Genomic DNA, 24,216 nt, shown 5'->3' on the forward strand with positions numbered 1-24,216 from the left:
GGTTGGATCACTTCAAATTGCATATGGAAAAATGAACAATCTGACCTCAATATACTTAACTATCGTCCCACTTAATCTAAGAGCTCTCCAGGACTTTGCTAATCTAATTGGACCCCAGTGCCTAAAGAACAGAGAAGCTAATGGTTCTTGTAGGGACGCAGTAAATTCCTTCACCAGGTTTAGTACCAGAACAGATTGTGCTTTGTGGGAGGTTTCATGTTCTCGTCTCATTTGTTCCAATTTTTGCTTGGATTCCTTTGTTTAACAGAAATAAAGTTATAATCACAGTTAACCGCGCGTAATTCAAAAACGTGCAAATTAAACATATACGCGACCAGGCGGTCAGCAGTAAATTTGGGCACGTTAATCAGAAAATATCAGCATGTAAATCAAGCTTTGTTATCAAAGGAACAAGCGCGTCGTTTTAAAAATACGTAAATCAAACGTGTAAAATGCAAGGTGCCTAGACTTGAACAAACATTTTGCAATTCACTGTACACTGTTTCTAATCTGCTCATAACTGTATTAAACATATCTAGCAGAAATGGTAGTGGTGAGTGCAATTGCAACATTTAAAAGACATTTGGACAGGTGCATGGATAGGAACAGTTTAGAGGGATGGGCCAAATGCAATCAAGTGGGACCTGTTCAGCGGGTAGGCAATTTGGTCAGCATGGATGAGTTGCGCTAAAGGACCTGTTTCTGCACTGTATTAATCTCGGACTTCACCCACTTTGAAGACATGAAAATACCCAAAACGTATTAGAAATTTATTTCACTTTCCAAAATATAAAATCAATCCCATAAATGGATAAATTCCTCAGCTACTCATTTCCATTTCAGACTTGATTGGACAACACACCAAACAGGATGTGACAAATTCACAACAGTTCAATGGTGCTTTATTGTCACGTGTGCACTTCACGGCGAGATTCTTTTTGCATAGATACATAAGTCACCATATTCTGGCGCATTTACAAAACATCCACCGTCTGGTCCACATGCTCGATGTATTGGAGTGGCTTCCGATCCAGGTAAGCTCCAGACTGCAGCCGGGCCTTCTCCGTCGCCCTCGACCACCTCGGCACGTGAACCAATGTTCCTCTCCTTGCCCGACCCTCTGTGTCCCAGGGATGCCTCCTGCAGACGGCCTTGAAGGCGTTGGAGGCGATACCCCAGTCCCTTTCCTCCCGGCTCTCTCCTCATGTCCGTCGTCACCCATGGCTCCTTCCACCTCAACTCTCTGGTCTTCTGGGTGGAGCTCGGTGGCTTCTGAGCATCCTCTCTGCAGGCAAAGCCCGCCGGCTCTGTTTTCGTGGGTGGACCAGCACCCACTCGCATGGGAACACATCACATTAGTGTAGGAATTAACTGCAGTTGCTGGTTTAAACCGTAGACGCAAAAAGCTGGAGTAACTCAGCGGGCCAAGCAGCATCGTTGGAGAGAAGGATGTTCCTTCTCTCCAGAGATGCTGCCTGTCCCGCTGAGTTACTCCAGCTTTTTGTGCCTAACCTCGCAAGTAGTGATGTTCACAAATGCCGTCCGCTGGAAAAGCTCAGCCTGTTGGTCTGAAATTTCATGGGCAGCATTCCTTGCTAAGTGACAAAGCTGTGGGCTCAAATCCCACTCCAGATATTTAAAAAAATCCAGCTGAGGTCTCCAGTGCACCTCTCATTTGTACAATCTTTTCTCTCGGATATCAAAGATCCCATACTGGTTTGTTAAAGCACAAGTGTCTTTAAAAATATTTACTGCTCACTGAGGGTTACTAAAATAGATTATCTGGCTCTCTGTCATAGCTGTGTGGGTGCTTGCTATATGTGCATTAGTCTTGTTTATCTTACATCTGTAACTGCACTGTAAAAATTTCCTTTTTCTAATGCCACCAAGAGTCTTCAAGATTTTGAAGGAGCCATTGCTAGTGAGGCTCTTAACTCTCAATCCTGGATTCACTAATGATTTTTATAAATGGAAAACTGACTGATTCCAATATGCTATTTGTTTAAGAAGGAGCTGCAGATGCTGGACCAATCAAAGGTAGACAAAATTCTGGAGAAAATCAGTGGGTGAAGCAGCATCTATTGAGCGAAGGAATGGGTGATTTTTCTGGTCGAGATCCTTCTTCAGACCCGAAACGCCACCTATTCCTTCGCTCCATAGATGCTGCCTCACTCGCTGAGTTACTCCAGTATTTTTGTCTACCTCCAATATGCCATTTAATATGATCTGAAGAGAGCTCAGTGAAGTTACAACAGAGGGGAATGTTGAGATATCTAGCACATCAATATTGCTCTTCTTCACCTAGTTTCCTTGAGAGGGTGCCAATGGGAACTTAAGATACACACAAAAAGCTGGGTCAGGCAGCATTACTGGAGAAAACGAATAGGTGACGTTTCAGGCCAAGACCCTTCTTCGGACTGAGAGTCAGGGAAAAGGGCAACAAGATAGATGGTGATATAGAGAAACAGAACAAATGAATAAAAAATGTACCAAAAAAATAACAATGATCAAGGAAATGGTCCTTTGTTGGCTGTGCGCTAGGTGATAACGAGTTAGTCATAGAATCATTCAGCACATAAACAGGTTGTTCAAACCAACTTGCCAAGATGCCCCATCAAAACTAGTCTCACCTGCCCGAGAGTTTGGCTCGTATCCCTCTAGATCTTTCCTATTCATGTATCAATCCAAATGTCATTTGGTCAAATGTCCAAAGGTCCAGCTTAGATTGGGCATCTTGATAGAGTTGTGCTGCAGAAATTGTTTCCATGCTGTATGACCCTGAATCAGGTCTCATCAGGTTTGGGTTGAGGATCAGACTGTCCCTGCGTGACACTGTTTCTGGGCTCTCGTGAACACCCTAGAATGTGTCACTACATTAAAGGCACGATACAGATACAAGTTATACACATGAGAATCAAAATGAACAAATCTTTAATGTTGAGCTCGAGGCCCTCTCAGATGAAGTGATCATGATGCTTTGGTCCAGGGACCACAGGTACAGTAGTGAAGCCAACATTTAAAATGTTCGATAGTGCGACCAAGCAGTTAAGGGGAACTTCTCTACATTTCCGTCATCCAAAATAAAACCTTGCGATCGCCGCCAACGGCACATAACGGGAGTGTCCGGTGCCAGCTCAAGCCTGAAGCCACGGGAGCAGAGCCGACCATGATAGCCTGTCAAGGGAAGAGAGGTTTGTTAACCGGGTCACTACACCCATACCGCAGCCTGCCTGCACCAAACTCACCACAACCCACACAGTCGATGAGGTACTCACCTGGTACCCAGGCCAATGCTCAACTGATAGTTTAGTTTATTGTCTAATCTACAACATTTTATGAAATCAAATAAGATAGGTGAAACAAGGACTCGCACGGCAAGATCGAACGGGTAGAGCGGCCCAAGCAATGTATTGTACACCTGCAACATGTCAATATGAACTATTTGGTGAATGCTTCAGTGATTTCCGAATTCTACTTTCTCCTGCCTTTGCCTCGGGGCCTCACATTAGTTTTGTTTTCTGAATCCAAGCTTACCTGCGGATGACCCAAGTGATGTACAAGCAGTTGACTGTTCATCTTGCCCGGGTAGCCAGTTGTTGCAAAGAGATTTTCATTAGCTTTTGACCACCTGGAAAACCAAAGAGGAAGAATTGTTATTATATGAAAAAAAGTTGGCAAATCACCTTTTAATTTTCAGTGCAATGAATGGGTAATGCAAAAATACACTATTCAAATAGGAACTTTCAACATTAAATGCTTGGAGGAAGGAGGATTGAAATCCAGGTAACTGGAGTTATGAGGCAGCTGCACTACCTGCAGTCACACCCTGAACAAGGAAAGATCCTCAGATGGCACAGTGGCACAACTGGTAGAGCTGCTGCCACACAGTGTCAGAGATCCAGGTTCGATCATGACCTTGGGTACTGTTTGTGTGGAGTTTGCACAATGATGTGGGGGCTCATCCAATAAGGCACAGATTTCCTCCCACGTCCCAAAGACGGCGGGCTTGAAGGTTAATTGGCCTCCGAATTGCCCCTGGTGTGTAGGGAGTGGATGTGATAACATAGCACTAGTGTGAACATGTGATCGATGGTGTGCATGGACATGGTGGGACGAAGGGCCAGTTTCCATGCTGTATCTAAAAAAAAAAATTTGAAAAATCCTCATGGGGTCCATTTTCATTGTCAACGGGGGAGAGTGAAGTAAGATTTAACTGAGGTGTATAAAGTTATAAGAACCCCACGTTCCAATGAGAATAAACCCAATCTCCAAATAACTACAGCCCTCCATTCCAGGGCAACATCCTGGTGAATCATATCTGCACTGTCTCTATTGCTACAACTCCATTCCCATAGTGAGGCGAGCAGAACTGTATACAATGCTCCAAAAGCAGCTTGACCAATGTTTTGTACAACTGCAACATGTGTGGGAGAAACACGGGTAAATGTGACAATTTTAATAGGGGCATCTTGGTTGGCATGGATAAGTTGGGCTTGTGTCAGTGCTGTATGGGTCTAAGTCTAGTAAGGATGAAACGAGTGGGATAGTTTCTCTGAGCAGAGGCCAGAAACTGGATATGGGGGGGGGGGGCACAGAATTAAGTTATTGAAGAATGTGAGAGGGGCCAAGGAAAAATATTTTTATCCACAGTACTGGGGATCTGGAATTCTCTGGCAGAAACCCCTAACACATGAAAAAGGTACACCAATGTCAATGAAGATTACAGACCGAGGTCAAGGAAAGGGCATTATGTTGAAAATAGCTTAGTCCATCGCAGAAACTAGATTCCCCAGCATCAACTCCATCTACACTTCACGCTTGGGAAAGCAGCCACTATAATCAAGGACCATTTACCTCTCCTCTCTCCTGTCAGGATAAAGACTCAAAAGCCTGAAAACACTTGGCACCAGATTTAAGAACAGCTGTTATCAGACTACTGAATGGTCCTCCCAACAGCCAGGATGCAGTCCTTGTTCTTCCAACCATTAGAATCCTTTAGATTAATGGTGATGTTCGTCCATCAAATCAGTTCCATAACTGGAATTTAAACTACAAATTGAGAATCTGAAGTACATTTGATAGTCGGGAGGGTACAAGAACAACATACTCCCTTCCCCAGCGGCATTAGGGAACCAGCTGGGCTTCAGTGGTTTTCAGATACCGATATTTAATACTAATATCAGCAGCCCTAGCACTATGTGGGAAGTGTCCCACCCTTGTGCTATTTCACAGGGACCTTCCCAACAACCAAAAGGTTTTTGAACATTGCACAACACCAACCTCAGCAAAGGGCGGCATGGTGGCACAGCGGTAGTTGCTGCCATACAGCGCCAGAGACCAGTGTTCGATCCTGACCACGGGTGCAGTCTGTACGGAGTTTGTACATTCTCCTGATGACTGGGTAAATTTTCACCAGGTGCTCCAGTTTCCTCCCACATTCCAAAAATGTATTGGTTTGTAGGTTCATTGGCATAAATGCAAAAATGTCCTTAGTGTGTAGTGTTTAAGAAGGAACTGCAGATGCTGGAAAAATCGAAGGTAGACAAAAATGCTGCAGAAACTCAGCGGGTGAGGCAGCATCTATGGAGCGAAGGAATAGGTGACGTTTCGGGTCGAGACCCTTCTTCAGACCCTTAGAGTGTAGGATAGGTTTAGTGTATGGGAAGATCGGTTAGCAAAGACTCGGTGGGTCAAAGGGCCTGTTTCCACGCTGTATCTACAAATTCTAAAACTATGTTCTTCTATGGACTGTGCTTTTGGTTGCACAACATACTTTGGTTTTCGTACTATTATGATTTACCCAGTATCATGGTTTCTAATTTGTTGTATTATTGATTATTGTCGATTAGTACGGGTGTCAGGGGTTATGGCACGAAGGCAGGAGATGGGGTTGAGAGGGAAAGATAGATCAACCATGATTGAATGGCGGAGTAGACTTGATGGGCCAAATGGCTCAATTGTGCTCCTATATCTTAACCATATATTTATTTGTGAGTTATTGCATTATTGGTCTGTTAAGATTCACATGTAGGAATTTCATTGTTCCATTAAATACTCTTGACTATATCAGTAAATACATTCCATCTTACCGAAATCTCTGGGCTCCATCCAAGTGTGATGGTCTCTTCTCCTGGGGATAACTGTGGGCGAGAGACAGAAAAATCACAACTAATAAAATTCAGTTCACACACGCAGGTCTTGATATTTATTCAGATCTAATGAAGGGAACACAGATTAGATTTTCTGGATGGGAAGCTTGGAAGCCATATATTTCAGGAATTAACACATCCCAGTAATCAGACTGTTCACCTGACAACCACATTACCAGCAAGTGAGTAAATTTGTTGCTGCAGATGTCAGCATCTGCATTCTCTCATGCTTGAACCCCTTTATGTTTTCAATTACTTTTCATCTTCACTACTAAAACTAGATGAGAGCTCAGTATTTTGCATCTTCTCTATATCCCCAATATAATGTGGAGACAAAAGCAGGCAGGAAATTATCCAGATGCAAGGAACTGCAGATGTTGGTTTACAAAAAAAAGACACAACGTGCCGGAGTAACTCAGCCACTCAGGCAGCAGGTCAATCAGGTACAGTCAGAACCTTTTTACCAGGATGGAAATGCCAAAGACTAGAGGGCATAGCTTCAAGGTGAGAGGGGCAAAGTTTAAAGGCGATGTGCAGGGCAAGTTATTGGCACAGAGAGTGGCGCGTGCCTGGAACGAACTGCCTAGGGTGGTGTTGGAGGCAGATACAAATGTGGCATTTAAGAGGCTTTTAGATAGTTCTTTGTGACCCACCTCCCTCCCCGAATCCTGGAATAGATAAGGTAAATACACAATTTTTTTTACCAGAGTAGGGGAATCAAGAACCAGAGGACACAGGGTGAGGGGGAGTGATTTAATTGGAACGTGAGGGGCAACGTTTTCCACACAAAGGGTGGTAGGCATATGGAGTGAACTGCTGAAGGCAGGTATTATCACAATGTTTAAGAAACATTTGGATAAGTACATGTTTAGGATAGGCACTTGTCCGGATAGGTTTAGAGGGATACCGATAATAATTATGATGCAAACACAGGCAGGTGGGACTAGTGTAGAGGGGGAATGTTGGTTGCAGGACCTGTTTCCACCAAAGATCCTATAGCGAGCAAGATAGTGCACTAAACGAAAAAGACGTAGTTCGGTCATGGGCAGATTCATGGGTAATCTTCGGCCCCATTTCCGTAACCGGCTTCCGTCTCCACCATCTTTGTCCGCCATAGCGGAGCAAAGATACTAGTACGGAGACGGAAGCCGGTTACGGAAACATCCTCGTAAAAATCAAACGTCTTTGGTAAAAATCTTTTCCTCACTTTCTCTCTGCCCCGTTAAAGAGACTCACTGATGGGAGGAAAGAGGGCGGGCATGAGATCCAAAGCTGGGCTCACTCGGTCGGTCGGTGCAAGCCTCAGCCCCTCACTCTCGCTCACTCCGCATTTCTATAATAAATAAACAACCAATTTTGAAAAGGCACAGCGGAGACAGGGAGAGGGAAGTGTGGATTGGAAAAGTCTCCCCTTTTACACTGCCGTGTGGGCACAGCCTCTTTGCCCTCAGTGTCCCCTCCACCCTTGCACAGTCCGATCCCAATCCCGGGGCTTTGAATCCAAAACATCAAAAAAGAAAATTAACAGATTTATAATTTATCAACATATTAATTATTAACAAAAAATAACAGAATTATGAATCATGAATCTAACACTATATCACACACACACAAACTGTTCCACCGTAACGTTGATTACACTGCGAGAGGGATATACAAAGTTGGGTTACTGAAATGGACGACGAAAAGGCTGACGTTCCGCTCCGTTGCCTACTACACGTCAGTCCATTGGTTTTAGCAGGAGTGCACTATCTTGCTTGCTATAGGGTCTTTGGTTTCCACCACATAAATCTCTATGACTCTAACCTCGATGAAAGCCAACGGCCGTGTACGCCAACTGCCAAAGGAGATGAGGAGGAATTTATTTAGCCAGAGTGTGGTAAATCTGTGGAATTCAGTGTCACAGAAGGCTGTGGAGGCCTCAATGGATATTTTTACGTCAGAGGTTGACAGGTTCTCGATTAGTATCGATGTCAGGGTTTATGGGGGAGGAAGCAGGAGAATGGGGTTGAGAGGAAAAGATAAATCAACCACGATTGAATGGCCGAGTAGACTTGATGGGCCAAATGGCTGAATTCTACTCCTATAACTTATGTACCTGGAGCGGGTGATGTCCCAGATCAGCCAGTCATTGCCCGCCACCGCACCAACTTTGATGGTGTTGCCCAGGCACCAGTCGGCCGACATCAGTGGCATCTGGCCACAGTCCACAGACAGGATAGCCTGCAGAGTAACCAGGTCGTAAAAGCGGATGATCCCATTCTTCTCCGCCACCATCAGCTGCAAGATATGAGAGAAGAGTCAGTATCCCAAACCGCAATGGGCTCAATGGCCTCCTCCTGTCCCCTTTAGTGAGGAACAGGTGGTCAAATCGGTTCTATGAACATCAGTGGAGGGAATGGACAGATGACGTTTCAGGTGAGACCACACCAGGAGTATTGTGCGCAGTTTTGTTCCCCTAATTTGAGGAAGGACATTCTTGTTATTGAGGGAGTGCAGCGTAGGTTTACAAGGTTAATTCCCGGGATGGCGGGATTGTCATATGTTGAGAGAATGGAGCAGCTGGGCTTGTACATTCTGGTGTTTAGAAGGATGAGTGGGTATCTCATTGAAACCTTTAAGATTGTTAAGGGCTTGGACACACTAGAGGCAGGAAACATGTTCCCGATGTTGGGGGAGTCCAGAACCAGCGGCCACAATTTAAGAATAAGGAGTAAGCCATTTACAACGGAGACGAGGAAACACTTTTTCTCACAGAGAGTGGTGAGTCTGTGGAATTCTCTGCCTCAGAGGACAGTGGAGGCAGGTTCTCTGGATGCTATCAAGAGAGAGCTAGATAGGGCTCTTAAAAATAGCAGTCAGGGGATATGGGGAGAAGGCAGGAACGGGGTACTGATTGGGGATGATCAGCCATGATCACATTGAATGGCTGTGCTGGCTCGAAGGGCCAAATGGCCTACTCCTGCACCTATTATCTATTGTCTATGTCAGATCCCTTCAGACCAGAATTGACCTGTTACTTATCTTCCCTCCACAGACACAGCCTGACCTGCTGAGTTCCTCCAGTAGTTTGTGTTTTGCTCAATATTTCAGAAGTCCTTGCACATGACAAGCCAAAACCAATTTGTTCGTAGTCCCTGTTCAACATCCATTAAAGACAATGCAGGGTTTAGACTATAAAAAACTGGTCCCAATTCAGGGCCTTCACTGGTGTAAAAGAAAATAACTTTTTTTAAATTAAAGGCCATCAAGTCTGTTTTCTTCCCCCAGTTATTATTGGCAGTAAATGAAAACATTCCAGCCCTAGATCTGCCCTGCTGCTCCAGTGCTCCCAGCTTGTGGTTCAAGTCTCCCACAGACACAAACAACATAGGATTTAGAAATAAAATTACAAGTGAACCTTGAACACGTCCTCAGGATGCCAACACAAGCTCATTCCCGGAGAGTGAAGCAGAAACGAAGTCTTTTGATTTCCATCGAGGTCCCAAATACTGAAACACATTTAATCACAATGTATTCATTTATGAGCAATAGCTATACAGCTTAGCTTATAGACGTGCTTCACGAATACTCAAAGATACATAATTGAGTCATGCAGCCCTGAAACAAGCCCTTTTACCCATAGTCCACATCACCTTTACCCAGGTCCACATCAACCATTAAGCACCCGTTTGCGCACTCTTTGCTCTCCAAGTTTCTCAAATCCTCCACAGATTTGACAGCTCACTCAGGGTAAGTTGATGGTTGATGTAAGTTACAGCGGCCTATCATCCCACCGACCCGCATGTCTTTGGGATGTGGAAGGAAACTGGAGCGCCTAGAAACCTAAGCAATTGCAAGGAGACTTTGTCATGTGCAGCAAGGTACAGGAACAATAAACATTTTTTGATTAGAGATACAGCATGGAAGCTGGTCCTTCGGCCAACCGAGTCTACGTCGACCATCGATCCGTACAAACTTGTTCCATGTCATCTCACTTCCTGATTCCTCAAAAGGCACGTCCTTTTATTCTGAGGCTGCCCCCTCTGGTCCTGGACACTCCCACTGCTGAAAACATTCTCTCCACATTCACTCTATCTAAGCCTTTCATATCTGATAGGTTTCAATGAGATCCCCCCCCCCCATCCTGCTAAACTCCAGTGAGTACTGGTCCAGAGCCATGAAAATCTCCACATACATTAATCCAATCATTCCAGGGATCATTCTCGTAAACCTCTCAGGCCTCTCCAAAACTAGCTCATCCTTCCTCAGATATGTAGCGCAAAACTGCTCACAATATCCCAAATGTGATCTCACCAACGTCGTATAAAGCCCCTTCATTACATCCTTGCTTATATATATATATATATATATTTTAAAGGGTCTTAGTTTATTGTAGGTAACAGAAAGTTCCGATTCAGCTCTATAGGATTTTGGTTAGGCTACATTTGGAGTATTGTGTGCAGTTCTGGTTGTCCCATTACAGGAAAGTTGTGAAAGCTTTGGAGAGGGTGCAGAGGTGGTTTATCAGAATGTTGCCTGGATTACAGGGTTTCAGCTACAGGGAGAGGTTGGATAGACTTGGACTGGAACGGAAAAGATTGAGGGGAGACGATAGAAGTGTATGAACTTATGAGAGGCACAGATAGGGCGGGACCTTTTTCCCCCAGGGTGGAAATATCCAATACTAGAGGGCACAGCTATAAGATGAAAGGGGTAATGATAATGGCGTGTGCATTATAAGTATTTATTAAAGAACCACAGAGACGCAGGGGCTTGGAACGCGCTGCCAGGGATGGTGGTTGAGGCAGATACAATGGCGTTGATTAAGTGATTTCTGGATAGGCAAACGGATATGCATGGAATGGATCATGTGCAGGCAGATAAGAGTTGGTCTTGTGTCATGTTTGGCACAAACATTGTGGGCCGAAGGGCCACTTCCTGTGCTATATCATACAGTTTGTTCTAGTTTACTGTCTCATCTTGAAGACAATATCTCTTCAGGTACCCTGAGCCCGTCATACCCTGATGTACCATAGCCCCGATACCCCGAGCCCTCAGCACTACATTAGGCAGAACAGTGGAGTAGCAGTGGAATCGCTGCCTCACAGGGCCAGAGATCCGGATGTGATCCTGACTACGGGTGCTGTCTGTACAGAGTTTGCACATTCTCCCTGTTACTGCAGGCCTTTTTTCCGGGTGCTCCAGTTTCCTCCTACATTCCAAATATATGCAGGTGTGTAGGTTAATTGGCTTCTGTAAGTTGTCCCTACTGCGTAGGATAGGACTATTGTACGGGTGACCGAAGGGCCCGTTTCCACACTGTATCTCTAAACTAAACTGGATAGATCCAACGCATGCTCCCAGCACTGAAACGGGACCCGAGCCCACGATCTCCTGACCCAGAGGTGAGAAGGCCTCCCACTGGGCCCTGGCTGTGTGGCTGACAAGCCCCAGGTAGATGAAAGCAAGTTCATACAGCGGGATTCATCGAGGCCCAGCTGCACACAGCTGGGAGAGTGGAAACAAACTTCTCCTCCCCACTCCCCACGCAGATGTGTTTCATTAAACTTTCTCCAAGGTTACCTGGTCAACCAAGGTCAATCAGAGCAGAATTCTATACCACAAACCCAAAGGTCTCGTTTTCACAATTGCAAAATGATCAGATTAAACGGTTGGGGCGGGGAAGCAAGGGAGGGAGACAGAGCAATCCACACCCTTCTTGGAACCGAGAGGAAGGAAGGAAATGTAATTTATATATATTTGTTAAAATCGGCTTCAGCTGTTGGCAAATGAAGAAAGAGGCAAGGAGGTACTAGAATCACTCCATCCATCTGTAGCTATCTTTCAGCAGCTAAAATGTAGAAACTGCAGATGCTGGTTAATACACAAAAGGACACAAAGTTCTGGAGTAAATCAGCAGACATGCAGAATAGCTTTTCATTGCACCTTTTACAGGTGACAATAAAAAACTCCAGCAAAATTTTAATTTGTCTGATAGGCTCTTTGCCTGCAACATTAACTCAGTTTCTCTCTCCACTGATGCTGCCTGAGCTGCAGCGGTTATTTCCAGCACTGGCCATTTTATCTCAGGGTTTTAGCATCTGCGGTGTTCTGCATTCGTAACGGAATTTCCGGATCATTCACGCATGTTCCGCTGTTCAATATGTTAGATCTTTCACCTCAATGCCACTTTCTGCACTAATCCTATATAATGCTTCCCTTAACTTCCAACATATCAGTCACTATCTTGAATATATCCAGTGCTTGCTGAGTTTTCCTGGAGACTTTACTGGTCGGGATCCTTCTGCAGATTGCTGCCACCTTCTGCAGCTCTTCGGGAAGAACCCACCCTGAACACAGTGGCACATCACGGAGCCCAGGGGTTTCCCATCACCAGATGTTCGCCAGTGGCCACCCGTCGCCTTCGAGCAGCAATGCGATGGCAATTTCCCCGGGGAAGTGAAAGCATCGTCTTGCGAACTAACATTACATTGGGAAGAAAGTCCGAGTGAACCACTGCCAAAATTAGCTGGCTTCAGAGCAAGAAAAACAGGTCAGGAAAAGGCTGAGCGTACTCGAGGCAGCTGCAGCAACTAGGAGGAAGGATGCTGTCGGATCTATACGCCTCTTTAGGGCGGGAGATCCCAGGTTGCTGCACGCCCAGAGAATAGTTCGTTGGAAGATGAAGCCGCCAATTATTTGCAGAACGAGATCACAGAGCGATTTGGCCAAGGCTGCAGGGAGAGCGTTCCATCAGGAGATCTCGCGACTCTTCTGCACTGTCCGGGGATCATTTACACCCACCCAAACAGATGGCTCCATGATTTTTTTTAAATGTTAAAAAAAAGAAAAAGTTTTGACTGTTTAACAACACAAAAATAGTTTGAACACACTGACATTATTGGATTTCTGTTCAATTCATTGCTGTTACTCTTCCAGGAGTTTCCACTTGTTCTGATACAGGCTCTTTGCTTGAAATATTTACCCAGTTTCTACCCCCCCCCCCCTCCCCCACTGATGCTGCCTGGGCACAGCAGCGCAGCAGGGAGAGTTGCTGCCTCACGGCGCCAGAGACCCGGGTTCAATTGTCCCCGTTACCACGCGGGTTTCCTCCGGGCGCTCTGGTTTCCTCCCACATCCCAAAGACGTGCAGGTTTGTAGGTTAATTGGCCTCTGTGAAATTGCCCCTAGTGTGTATGGAATGGATGAGAAAGTTTGAGAACATACAACCGGCATGAATGGGTGATCGACGGTCAGCATGGACTTGGTGGGCCGAAGGGCCTGTTACCATGCTGTATCTCTAATCATGGATGAACTCAAATAACCCATCCCCACCCCCCACTAACCCCACCCCCCACCACCTACACTGCTACCCAGATGAATATGATCTGCAAACCTGGATGAAGTAGGAGATGTTACTCATGGATTGATCCACCAGAGAACAAGCTCTACGACCCACTGAATCCGTGCTGACCTACAATCATCCATTTATACTGATTTTTCTCTAGTGCTATTTTATTTAATTTAGTTTAGAGATACAGCACACAAACAGGCCTTTCAGCCTACCAAGTCTGGGCGTGACCAGCGATCTCCGCACATTGGCTCCCTCAGAGGGCCAATTTTACCGGCCAAATAACCTACAAACCTGTACATCTTTGGAGTGTGGAGGGGCACTGGAGCACCCGGAGAAAGCCCACACGGTCACAGGGTAAACGTGTAAACTCCGTACAGACAGCACCCGCGTTCAGGATCAAACCCGGGTCTCTGGCAATGTGAGGCAGCAACTCTACCACTGTGCCGCCGTAATTTCACCCCGGATTCTCATTAATCTTTCAAATGTTCTCATTCTCCTACACACTAGGGTTAATTTACAGCAGCTAATTAGCCCACCAACCCAAAAGACATAGGAGCAGAATTAGGTCATTCGGCCCATCAAGGCTCTGCCATTCAATCATGGCCGATTTAATTTTCTCCTCTCAATCTCATTCTCCTACCCCGATAAGTTTTTTTGCCTTCCATCACAGCGAGGAGGAGATGCGATGTGATGGATGTCTGTGTAAATTGTGTTGTGTCTTGGGTCTTTTTTTCTTGTGTGTATGACTGCAGAAACAACATTTCATTTGAGCCTCCATGAGGTTCAAGTGACAAATAAATTGTATTGTGTATTGTGTAACCTTTGACATACTTCCTAGCGAAAAAACTATCAATCTTTGCTGTAAAAATACTCATTGACGCCTCCACGTCCATCTGTGGCAATGAATTCCAAGATTCATCACCTTCTGGCTAAAAAAATTCTTCCTCATCTCCATTCAGGTGTCCTTTTATTCCGAGGCTGTGCCCTCTGGTCCTAAACTCTCCCACTACTAGAAACATCCTCTTCAATCCACTCTATCCAGACCTTTCACACGTTGTGCATCTGTACGCATTTGGTAAAGAGGATACCACCATGGTCCTGGGACAAGCATGCAAACTCCACAATGACATCGCTAAAAGTCTCTAGAGCTGTGAGACGGCTGCTCTACTAGCTTAGCCACCAAGCGATAAGGGAGATGGGGTTTTAGTTTATCTTTCATTCCCTCAATGAACAGCAAGCACGGTTTGCCGTTAAACCAGGAAAACAGAGCGAGTGCTGGTGCAGGAAGCCGCCGATTATTTTCACTCACTGCCTGATACAGGCAACTATCCGTGTCGAGTCTGGGTCTTGCCTCCAGCACCCTTGGCTTCCTGGCCAGCTCTTAACTTGCCGAGGCAGCAACCTAATCAAGTTTAACTTGGCAGCGGTTTATTTAACCTGGCAAGAGGAGGCAGAGAGGAAGAAAAATAAACGGCCAAGAGCAGAGTTTTCTTCTCTTGTATTTAACTGCAGCAAATATAAAAGCAATACTTTACCCCAAGTTTTTGTCTGTATCCCTGGTTAAGACTTAACATAGAACAGTACAGCGCAGGAACAGGCCCTTCGGCCCAGAATGTCCGATGCCAAGTTGCACTAATCTCATCTGCCTGCATGTGATCCCTATCCATGTGCCCATCTGAAAGCCTCTTAAACGCTACTATCACCTGCACCACCACCCCTGACAACATGTTCCAGGCACCCACCACTCTCTGAGTTTTGCCCCACACATCTCCTTTAAACTTAGCCTCACTTGACAAAGGTATGCCCTCTACTCTTTGATACTTCTGCCCTGCAAATAGGGTTCTGACTGTGTACCCTATCCATGCCTCTCAGAATTTTATGTACTTGTAATTTTCTTTTTAGTAATCATTTAGTTTCAATTTTATAATTTCTCCTTAATTAATTAATTAAAGCCCCTCAATATTGCATCTACTTCTATCAAGTTTCCCTTTAACCTGACCTGCAATACAAAACAAACCAATTTTGCCCAACCTCCCCAATACTTTCTAACCCAGGCAGCATTCTAGTAAAATTGTTTCCATTCCACGATTGAAAAACATTAAATACTAGAGGGCGTAGCCTTAAGGTGAGAGGGGTAAAGTGTGAAGGAGATGTGCGGGAGAACTTTTGTTTTACACACAGCGGGTGGCGGATGCCTGGAACATGCTGCCAGGGGTGATGCTGCACACAGATTCTTGGCATTTAATAGGCTTCTGGATATGCATATGGATATGCAGGGAATGGAGGGATATGGATTAAGTGCTGATAGGTAAGAGACAGTCTTGGCATCATGTTTGGCACAGCATTGTGATTTAGTTTAGTTTATTGTACAGTGAAAAGCTTTTGTTGCGTGCTAACTAGTCGGCGGAAAGACTATACGTGTAGGCGATGGGCTTGTTGTTGTGTTGTACACTATATTCCAGGATCCAAAACCTAAACCACGCTGCGATCCCAAGGTCGACCTACCGACACGTGTGATCATCGCTCACAGATGCAATCTGTTTCCCGTTGATGGGCTCGAATACCAGATCGTTAATGTAGTCCGTGTGGCCCTCAATCACCTGCAGGGAATCATAAGCAAGGAAGCTTCAGTTCAAACAACTGCCTTTTTTCCAACTCAGCTGCTTCATATCACGTTTCATTGACATTTTTGCACTTGGAATCGACTGACATAGAAAGTTCATCTCAGTCCATGAGTTGAGTGGAGGGGAGATTGCAAAATGATCTCCGCCATGTACTCTAAGGCAATAAACAAAACACATTTGAACAATGCTGTCAATTTAGCAGCAGATCGTAATGAGTAACATTGAAAAAAGGAATACATACACCAAACTAAGAGTTTCTTGAGGAAGGAATTGCAGACTCTGAGAACGCTTCAGGAAATTTGTTGGAATAGCACCCGGGAGGATTTCAGCTGTACAGAGATGGAGGAGCCAAAAATGTTGTCGTAGTGGAGTTTAAACTGAGAGCTTCGAACATGAAGGGGCGTGATAAAGCGTTTCATAAGGAGAAATTGGACAGAATGGGTTTGTTTTCCATGCAGCAGAAGACCACTAAATAGCCTTTAAAGTTTAATCACAGCAAGGATACAGGAAATAAAATAACGAGTAACCCACCTGCCATGTGGTATTGTCTCTGAGGTCAGATGTTAGCAATCGCAACTTCCTGTCTGCATCTGCTGTGCATAGCCTGTGAGGATCGAAGAAAATTCTGTTAAACATAGAAGAAACACTCAAATCACTGGTCTAATGGCTTTTGACTATCACTCTCTTTGTATTTCACGGTGAGATACAGCACGGAAACAGGCCCTTCAGCCCACCCACGCCAACCATCGACCACCCATTTTCATTGATTCCGTTTATCAGAGACAAAGATGTGCAGCACAGAAACTGGTCCCTTGGCAAACACCAACCAAGTTGACATAATGGCTAGTCCTATTTGCTTGTATTTGGCCTATGTCCTTCTAAGCCCATTCTAACCACAGATCTGTCCAAATGTCTTTTAAAAATTATAATTGTATTAGCTTCTCCAGCTTCCTCTGGCAGCTCATTCCAGATATGGACTAACCTCAGAGTGTAAACGTTGCCCTGAGGTCCCTCTTAAATCTAGCTGGAATATAGCTTGGCAAAGTGTGGAGTCATGCATTTTGGTAATCGGAATAAAGAGGTAGATTGTTTTCTAAATGGGGAGAGAATTCAGAAATCGGAGGTGCAAAGGGACTTATGAGTGCTGGTGCAGGATTCCTAAAATGTTAATCTGCAAGTCGAATTGGTAGTAAAGAATCCAATTGGTAGTAAAGAAACGCAATACTAGGATTTATTTCGAGCGAGCTTTTGTACAAAAACAGGGATGTAATGCTAAGGCTCTAGAAAGCACTGGTCAGATCACATTTGGAATATTGTGAGCACCATATCTCAGGAAGGATGTGCTGGTTCTGTAGAGGTTCAGAGGAGGTTTAAAAGAATGATCCCAGGAATGACATATGATGAGCTTTTGACGGCACTGGGCTGGAGTTTAGGACCTCATTGAAACGTACAGAATAATATAAGCTTGGAGAGAGTCGATGTGGGGAGGATGTTTCCACTAGTGGGAGAGTCTAGGACTAGAGGTCATAGCCTCAGAATTAAAGGACATTCTTTTAGGAAGGAGATGAGGAATTTCTTTAGTCAGAAGGTGGTGAATCTGTGGAATTCTTTGCCACAGAAGGCGGTGGAGGCCAAGTCAGTGGATATATTTAAAGCAGCGATAGATAGATTCTTGATTAGTACGGGTGTCAAAGGTTATGGGGAGATGGCAGGAGAAGGGGGTTAGGAGGGAGAGATAGATCAGCCATGATAGAATGGCAGAGTAGTCTTGATGGGCCAAATGGCCTAATTCTGCTCCTATCACTTATGGTCATATGATTATGATCTCTCCCCTCTCACTTTAAGCCTGCGCCCTCTAGTTTTAGAATCTTCTACCCTGCGAAAAAAACTTGAGCGTTCACTTTTACCATGCCCCTCATTATCTTTATATCACTGTAAGAAACCCTTCCCAATGAAAGTGCGAGGGCCAAAGGCCATCTTCACCACACTGTTCACCTGAGTCGCCCAAACAAATAAAGAGCAACAATTTGCTAAGACTTCATCAGCAAATGATGAACCCTCACCACCATCTTCTCGACTTACAACTGCAGTTGGGAAACAGCAACATATGCAATGTAGGAGGTGAGATGCCAATAGGTGCATGGTCAAGGCCACAAACCGGATGTGATAGTGACCAAGCCATCTGCTTTGATGATATTGATTATTCATAATCATACAACATGCAAACTGGCCCAATTTGCTCCTGCCAACTAAGATATCCCATCAACACTAATCCCATGTTTGGCCCTTGTCCCTCTAAACCTTTCCTATCCATGTACCTGCCCAAATGTCTTTTAAATGTTGTTTTAGTACCTCCCTCAATTACCTCCTCTGGCAGCCTATTCCATATACCAGTGTGGAAAAGATGCCCCATAACTTTAAATCTTTCAATTAAATCTATGAATCTATTAAATCTGTTCCCTCACGTCTTAAACCAATGACTTCTGTTGCTTGATTCCCCTACCATGGCTAAATCTGGTGCTCTGGGATTAGATGATAGTCGTACAGTCGTTGCCTCCAGTGCCGGAGAACGGGTTCAATCCTGACCTTGAGTGCTGTCTGTGTGGAGTTTGCACATTCCCATGGGTTTCCTCCGGATGCTCCGGTTTCCTCCCACATCTCAAAGATGTTTGTGCTAGTAGGTTGATTGACCTCTATAAATTGTTCTCAGCGTGTAGGCATCTGGGGCTCATAATCTGGGAGTAGTTGATAAAAATGCGTGCAGAAATGAAAACTCAAATGCTATTAATGGAGGATTTGTGCAAATGGATGCTTAATTATTGGCAGGGCATCTTTATGATGGCACAGTAGCGCAGCAGGTAGGCCACTGCTTCACAGTGCTAGACCCGTAGGTTTGAATCTGACTATGGGCTGTCAATATGGTGTTTGCACATTTGCCCTGTGTGGGTATTCCAATTTCCTCCCACATCCCAAAGACGTGCGATTAATTGGCCTCTGTAAATTCCCCCAACAGTGTAGATGGGAAAGTGGAATAACATAGAACTAATATGAGCATGTGATCAACGGGCTGAAGGGCCTGTTTCCATGCTGTATCTCTAAACTAGACTTTACCATACAAACTGAAGCTTTGAAATGGTCACGATAACCTTCAAAGTCAAATTACTCTGACTGACTTCAGCTTGGATTTATTTCAAAACAATTAAACAAATGTCAAATAAAAATATTTTTTTAACCAAAGGGACTTATGTACATTTTGCAATAAATGCAGAAATCCTCCTAGGAAAATAACTCAATTGATTTATCATTTCCAGTACAACTTGTAAAGCTGAACAGAAAACGTAAATGGAAACAGGTCTCTGCTCTATTAACATCAAACGTGGAGAAATTAATTCCAAAATTCTGGGCAGATACTCCTAAAACAAGAGTTGGAATTCCAGTGTAGATTTCATCCACTTTACAAAAGCTACAATACAAACATCTTTATAGCACACTCCCATTGCAGAGAGTTGTAGATATAGCCCAGACTATATGCTATTCAAGGATCTATATTTTAGACATTTACTAAAGCCAAAAATGTTTTCTAATGGCCCCTGGTTCTGGACTCCCCCAAAATCGGGAACATGTTTCCTGCCTCTAATGTGTCCAAACCCTTAATAATCTTATATGTTTCAATAAGATATCCTCTCATCCTTCTAAACTCCAAAGTAAACAAGCACAACCGCTCCATTCTCTCAGCATATGACAGTCCCGCCATCCCGGGAATTAACCTTGCAAACCTACGCTGCACTCCCTCAATAGCAAGAGTGTCCTTCCTCAAATTAGGGGACCAAAACTGCACACAATACTCCAGGTGTGGTCTCACTAGGGCCCTATACAACTGCAGAAGGACCTCTTTGCTCCTATACTCAACTCCTCTTGTTATAAAGGCCATCGTGCCATTTGCTTTCTTCACTGCCTGCTGTACCTGCATGCTTACTTTCATTGACTGATGAACAAGGACCCCCCAGATCCCGTTGTACTTCCCCTTTTCCCAACTTGGCACCATTCAGATAGTAAACTGCCTTCCTGTTTTTACTACCAAAGTGAATAACTTCACATTTATCCACATTAAACTGCATCTGCCATGCATTTGCCCACTCACCCAACCTGTCCAAGTCACCCTGCATTCTCCTAGCTTCATCCTCACAGTTCACACTGCCACCCAGCTTTGTGTCACCTGCAAATTTGCTAATGTTACTTTGAATACCTTAATCTAAATTTCATACAATTTCATTTATTTATAGATATTGTATATGACACTTTATAAATATTCTTGTTTATTTTTTTCTTCTCTTTTTTGTATGCTGTTTCACACTTGCTTTTTATTATTTTATTCTTTTCGAAACAAAGAATCAAATAAATAAATAAATAAATAAATAAATAAATAAATAGACCATTGATGTATATTGTAAATAGCTGCAGTCCCAGCACCGAGCCTTGCGGTACCACACAACTCACTGCCTGCCATCCGTTATTTTTTGTTTCCTGTCTGCCAACCAATTTTCTATCCATATCAGCACTCTACCCCCAATACCATGTGCCCTAATTTTACCCACTAATCTCCTATGTGGGACCTTATTGAATACTTTCTGAAAGTCCAGGTACACTACATCCACTGACTCTCCCTTGTCCATTTTCCTAGTTACATCCTCAAAATATTCCAGAAGATTAGTCAAGCATGATTTCCATGCTGACTCAGACTGATCCTGTTTCTGCTATCCAAATGTGCTGCCATTTCATCTTTTATAATTGACTCCAGCATCTTCCCCACCACCGATGTCAGGCTAACTGCTCTATAATTCCTAGTTTTCTCTCCCGCCTTTCTTAAAAAGTGGGATAACATTAGCTACCCTCCAATCCACAGGAACTGATTCTGAATCTATGGAACATTGGAAAATTATCACCAATGAGTCCACGATTTCTAGAGCCTCTTCCTTAAGTAACCTGGATGCAGACCAGTAGGCCCTGGGGATTTATCAGCCTTCAGTCCCATCAGTCTACCCAACACCATTTCCTACCTAATGTGGATTTCCTTCAGTTCCTCCATCACCCCAGATCCTCTGGCTACTAGTATATCAGGAAATTTGTTTGTGTCCTCCTTAGTGAAGATGGATCCAAAGTACCTGTTCAATTCATCTGCCATTTCCTTGTTCCCCATAATAAATTCACCTTTTTCAATCTTCACGAGTCCAACTTTGGTCTTAACTATTTTTTTCCTCATCACATACCTAAAGAAGCTTTTACTATCCACATTTATAGTCTTGGCTAACTTACCTTTGTACCTCATCTTTTCTCCCCGTATTGCCTTTTTGGTTATCTTGTTGCTCTTTAAACACTACCCAATCCTCTTGCTTCCCACTCATCTTTGCTGCTAGATGTACTTCTTCTCTTTTATTTGTATACTGTCCTTGACATCCTTTGTCAGCCACGGTCACCCCTTACTCCCTTTGGAATCTTTCTTCTTCTTTGGAATGAACTGATCCTGCACCAGACTTATTATTATTATCAGTATTATTCCCAGAAATGCCTGCCATTGAATGGCGGTGCAGGCTCGACGGGGCGAATGGCCTACTCCTGCACCTAATTTTTCTATGTTGTTTCATGTAACTTCTTTTTATTTGTATACTGTCCTTGATATCCTTTGTCAGCCACGGTCACCCCTTACTCCCCTTGGAATCTTTCTTCTTCTTTGGAATGAACTGATCCTGCACCAGATTTATTATTATTATCAGTATTATTCCCAGAAATGCCTGCCATTGTTGTTCCACTGTCATTCCTGCTAGGGTATCTTTCCAGTCAAAGTTAATTCCCGGTATGGCGGGACTGTCATGTGCTGAGAGAATGGAGCAACTGGGCTTGTACACTCTGGAGTTTAGAATGATGCGAGGGGATCTCATTGAAACATATAAGATTGTTAAGGGCTTGGACACGCTAGAGGCAGGAAACATGTTCCCAATGTTGGGGCAGGCCAGAATCTGGGGGCCACAGTTTAAGAATAAGGAGTAAGCCATTTAGAACGTAGACGAGGAAACACTTTTTCTCCCAGAGTGTGGTGAGTCTGTGCAATTCTCTGCCTCAGAGGGCGGTGGAGGCAGGTTCTCTGGATGCTTTCAAGAGAGAGCTGGATAGGGCTCTTAAAAATAGCAGAGTCAGGAGATATGGGGAGAAGGCAGGATCAGGGTACTGATAGGGGATGATCAGCCATGATCACATTGAATGGCGGTGCTGGCTCAAAGGGTCAAATGGCCTACTCCTGCACCTATTGTCTATTATTGTCAGTCAACTGGATAGCTCCTCCCTCATGGCTCCATAGTCCCCTTTATTCAACTGTAACACTGATACCTCCAATTTTCCCTTCTCCCTCTCCAATTGTTGGTTAAACGACCATGTTATGGTCACCACCTCCTACAGCACATAAACAAGCTCTCCTGCCCAACTTGTCCATGCTGACCAAAATGTCTAACTAAGCTGGTCCCAATTGCCAGCACTCATAATCAATGATCCTTTCTTACTTTACTAGGTGTGTCACTGTGTCAACTGTAGTCTCTGGGCTCCAGGCGATAGCACATACGCGTACTCCTCGGTGAAAGGTCTGCAGGGTCTTGTATTCCATGCCTTTGATGTCTGCATCTTCTTCCTAAAAGATTGTGGTGAAGAGATTGTGATTTTGATGAACCTCTCATGTGCTGGACGGACAGAGTTTGGTCTGCCAGTGATCAGCGGGTGTGGAGGAGAGGCAGGGAAATCAGGCTGAATCCACACACAGATCAGCAGCGACCCTACTGAGAGGATGAGCCACCCGATGATCCCTGCGAGTGAGACCGATGAAATGGGAGTAGCGTTGAAGGGCGTCTTGGTCAGCACAGACGAGTTGGTCTGAAGGGTCTGTTCTCTTTCCCCCCCCCCCCCCTCCCCAATAAACTCAGTGGGCCTGACAGCATCTCTGGAGAACATGGATAGGTAACGTTTTATGTCAGCTCCCTTTTTCAGACTTTATGTATAGATAATAATCAAGATGTGCATTTAAAAGACGAATCACTGTCCAAAGGAGAATATCCGATCTGAATAAAGCGACAGGCAACTCTTTTGTCCTGACCCCAACCAACAAGGCCACTTATCCCTGAAATTGTCAAATACCAGACAGCTTTGTGGGGGGGGGGGTTAAAGGTGGTTTGCGTGAAAATAGTTGTCATACATGGAATGCATGCGCTACCAGGGGATGTATGATGCGCTACCAGGGGAAGTATTGGAAGCAAATAAGAGTCACTAAGTGAAACACAAACAGGGAGTGAATTGACCATGTTTAAAGTGGCATCGTGGTCAGCACAGTGTTAGTGGGTCGAACTGCCTTGTTGTGCTGTACTGTTCTATAGTCTAAACGCTGGAGATAGGGTTCGCCTATACAATTCTCGGGGTAGTATGGACATTAAGAGCCGAATGGCCGACAAGCAGCAACCACACCACTACCGGCCCACCTGGAAACGGCAGTTGCCCACCACCACGTAGTTGTCGCCCCCGTAGGCGATCAGGCTGCCGGCGCCACAGTTGTCGAACGGGCTGAACTCCACGACAATCACAGTCTCCTCGCTCGGCACCGAGTGTGTGGCGCTGCGGGCCGCCGCATCCTTTTTCATCAGCAGCATGGCCGGGGCTCCAGAGACCCGAGGTCCGGGATTGGACTCGTGGGGCAGTCAGGGTCCGGAGGCCCAGCGCTAGGGTCTGGGGGTCGGGGCTGGAGTTGGAGGCCCGGCGCTGGTTTGAGTCCGGGGTAGGTGGTCGCCGCTGGTTCCTGGGACTGGGGTCCGGACAGTCGGCGCTGGCGACTGGGTCTGGGTCTGGGATTAGACGCCCGGTGGTTGGGTGCTGGGTCGGGGGGGGATCAGGACTGGGGTCTGAGGCCCGGCGTTGGAATTGGTCCCGCGGGTTGGGGCAGCGTCCGGAGGGGTAGGTGCCGGGCGGCGATGCCTGGGGTCCGGGGGTTTGGTGCCGGGGGTCCGGGGGTTTGGTGCCGGGCGGCGCTGTCTGGGTTCTAGGGACTCCGGGGGGTTCCCGCTTGGAACATTGAGAC

The 24,216-nt window shown here is 45.1% G+C and overlaps 1 protein-coding gene across 1 annotated transcript; it reads right to left on the reverse strand.

Moving 5' to 3' along the window:
* Positions 1–2,914: 2,914 nt before the first annotated feature.
* Positions 2,915–24,212, reverse strand: nup37 (nucleoporin 37). The gene is made up of 9 exons (XM_055650534.1): positions 23,624–24,212; positions 22,661–22,785; positions 16,641–16,713; positions 15,991–16,085; positions 9,550–9,640; positions 8,248–8,429; positions 6,090–6,140; positions 3,535–3,628; positions 2,915–3,174 (listed from the first exon to the last, which is right to left on the reverse strand). The coding sequence occupies exons 1-9, from the start codon at positions 23,789–23,791 to the stop codon at positions 3,061–3,063; spliced, it is 993 nt and encodes a 330-aa protein (XP_055506509.1). The 5' UTR covers positions 23,792–24,212; the 3' UTR covers positions 2,915–3,060.
* Between the last annotated feature and the right edge of the window lie 4 nt (positions 24,213–24,216).

Source organism: Leucoraja erinacea, chromosome 19, assembly GCF_028641065.1.
Source record: "Leucoraja erinacea ecotype New England chromosome 19, Leri_hhj_1, whole genome shotgun sequence".
Lineage (NCBI taxonomy): Eukaryota > Metazoa > Chordata > Chondrichthyes > Rajiformes > Rajidae > Leucoraja > Leucoraja erinaceus.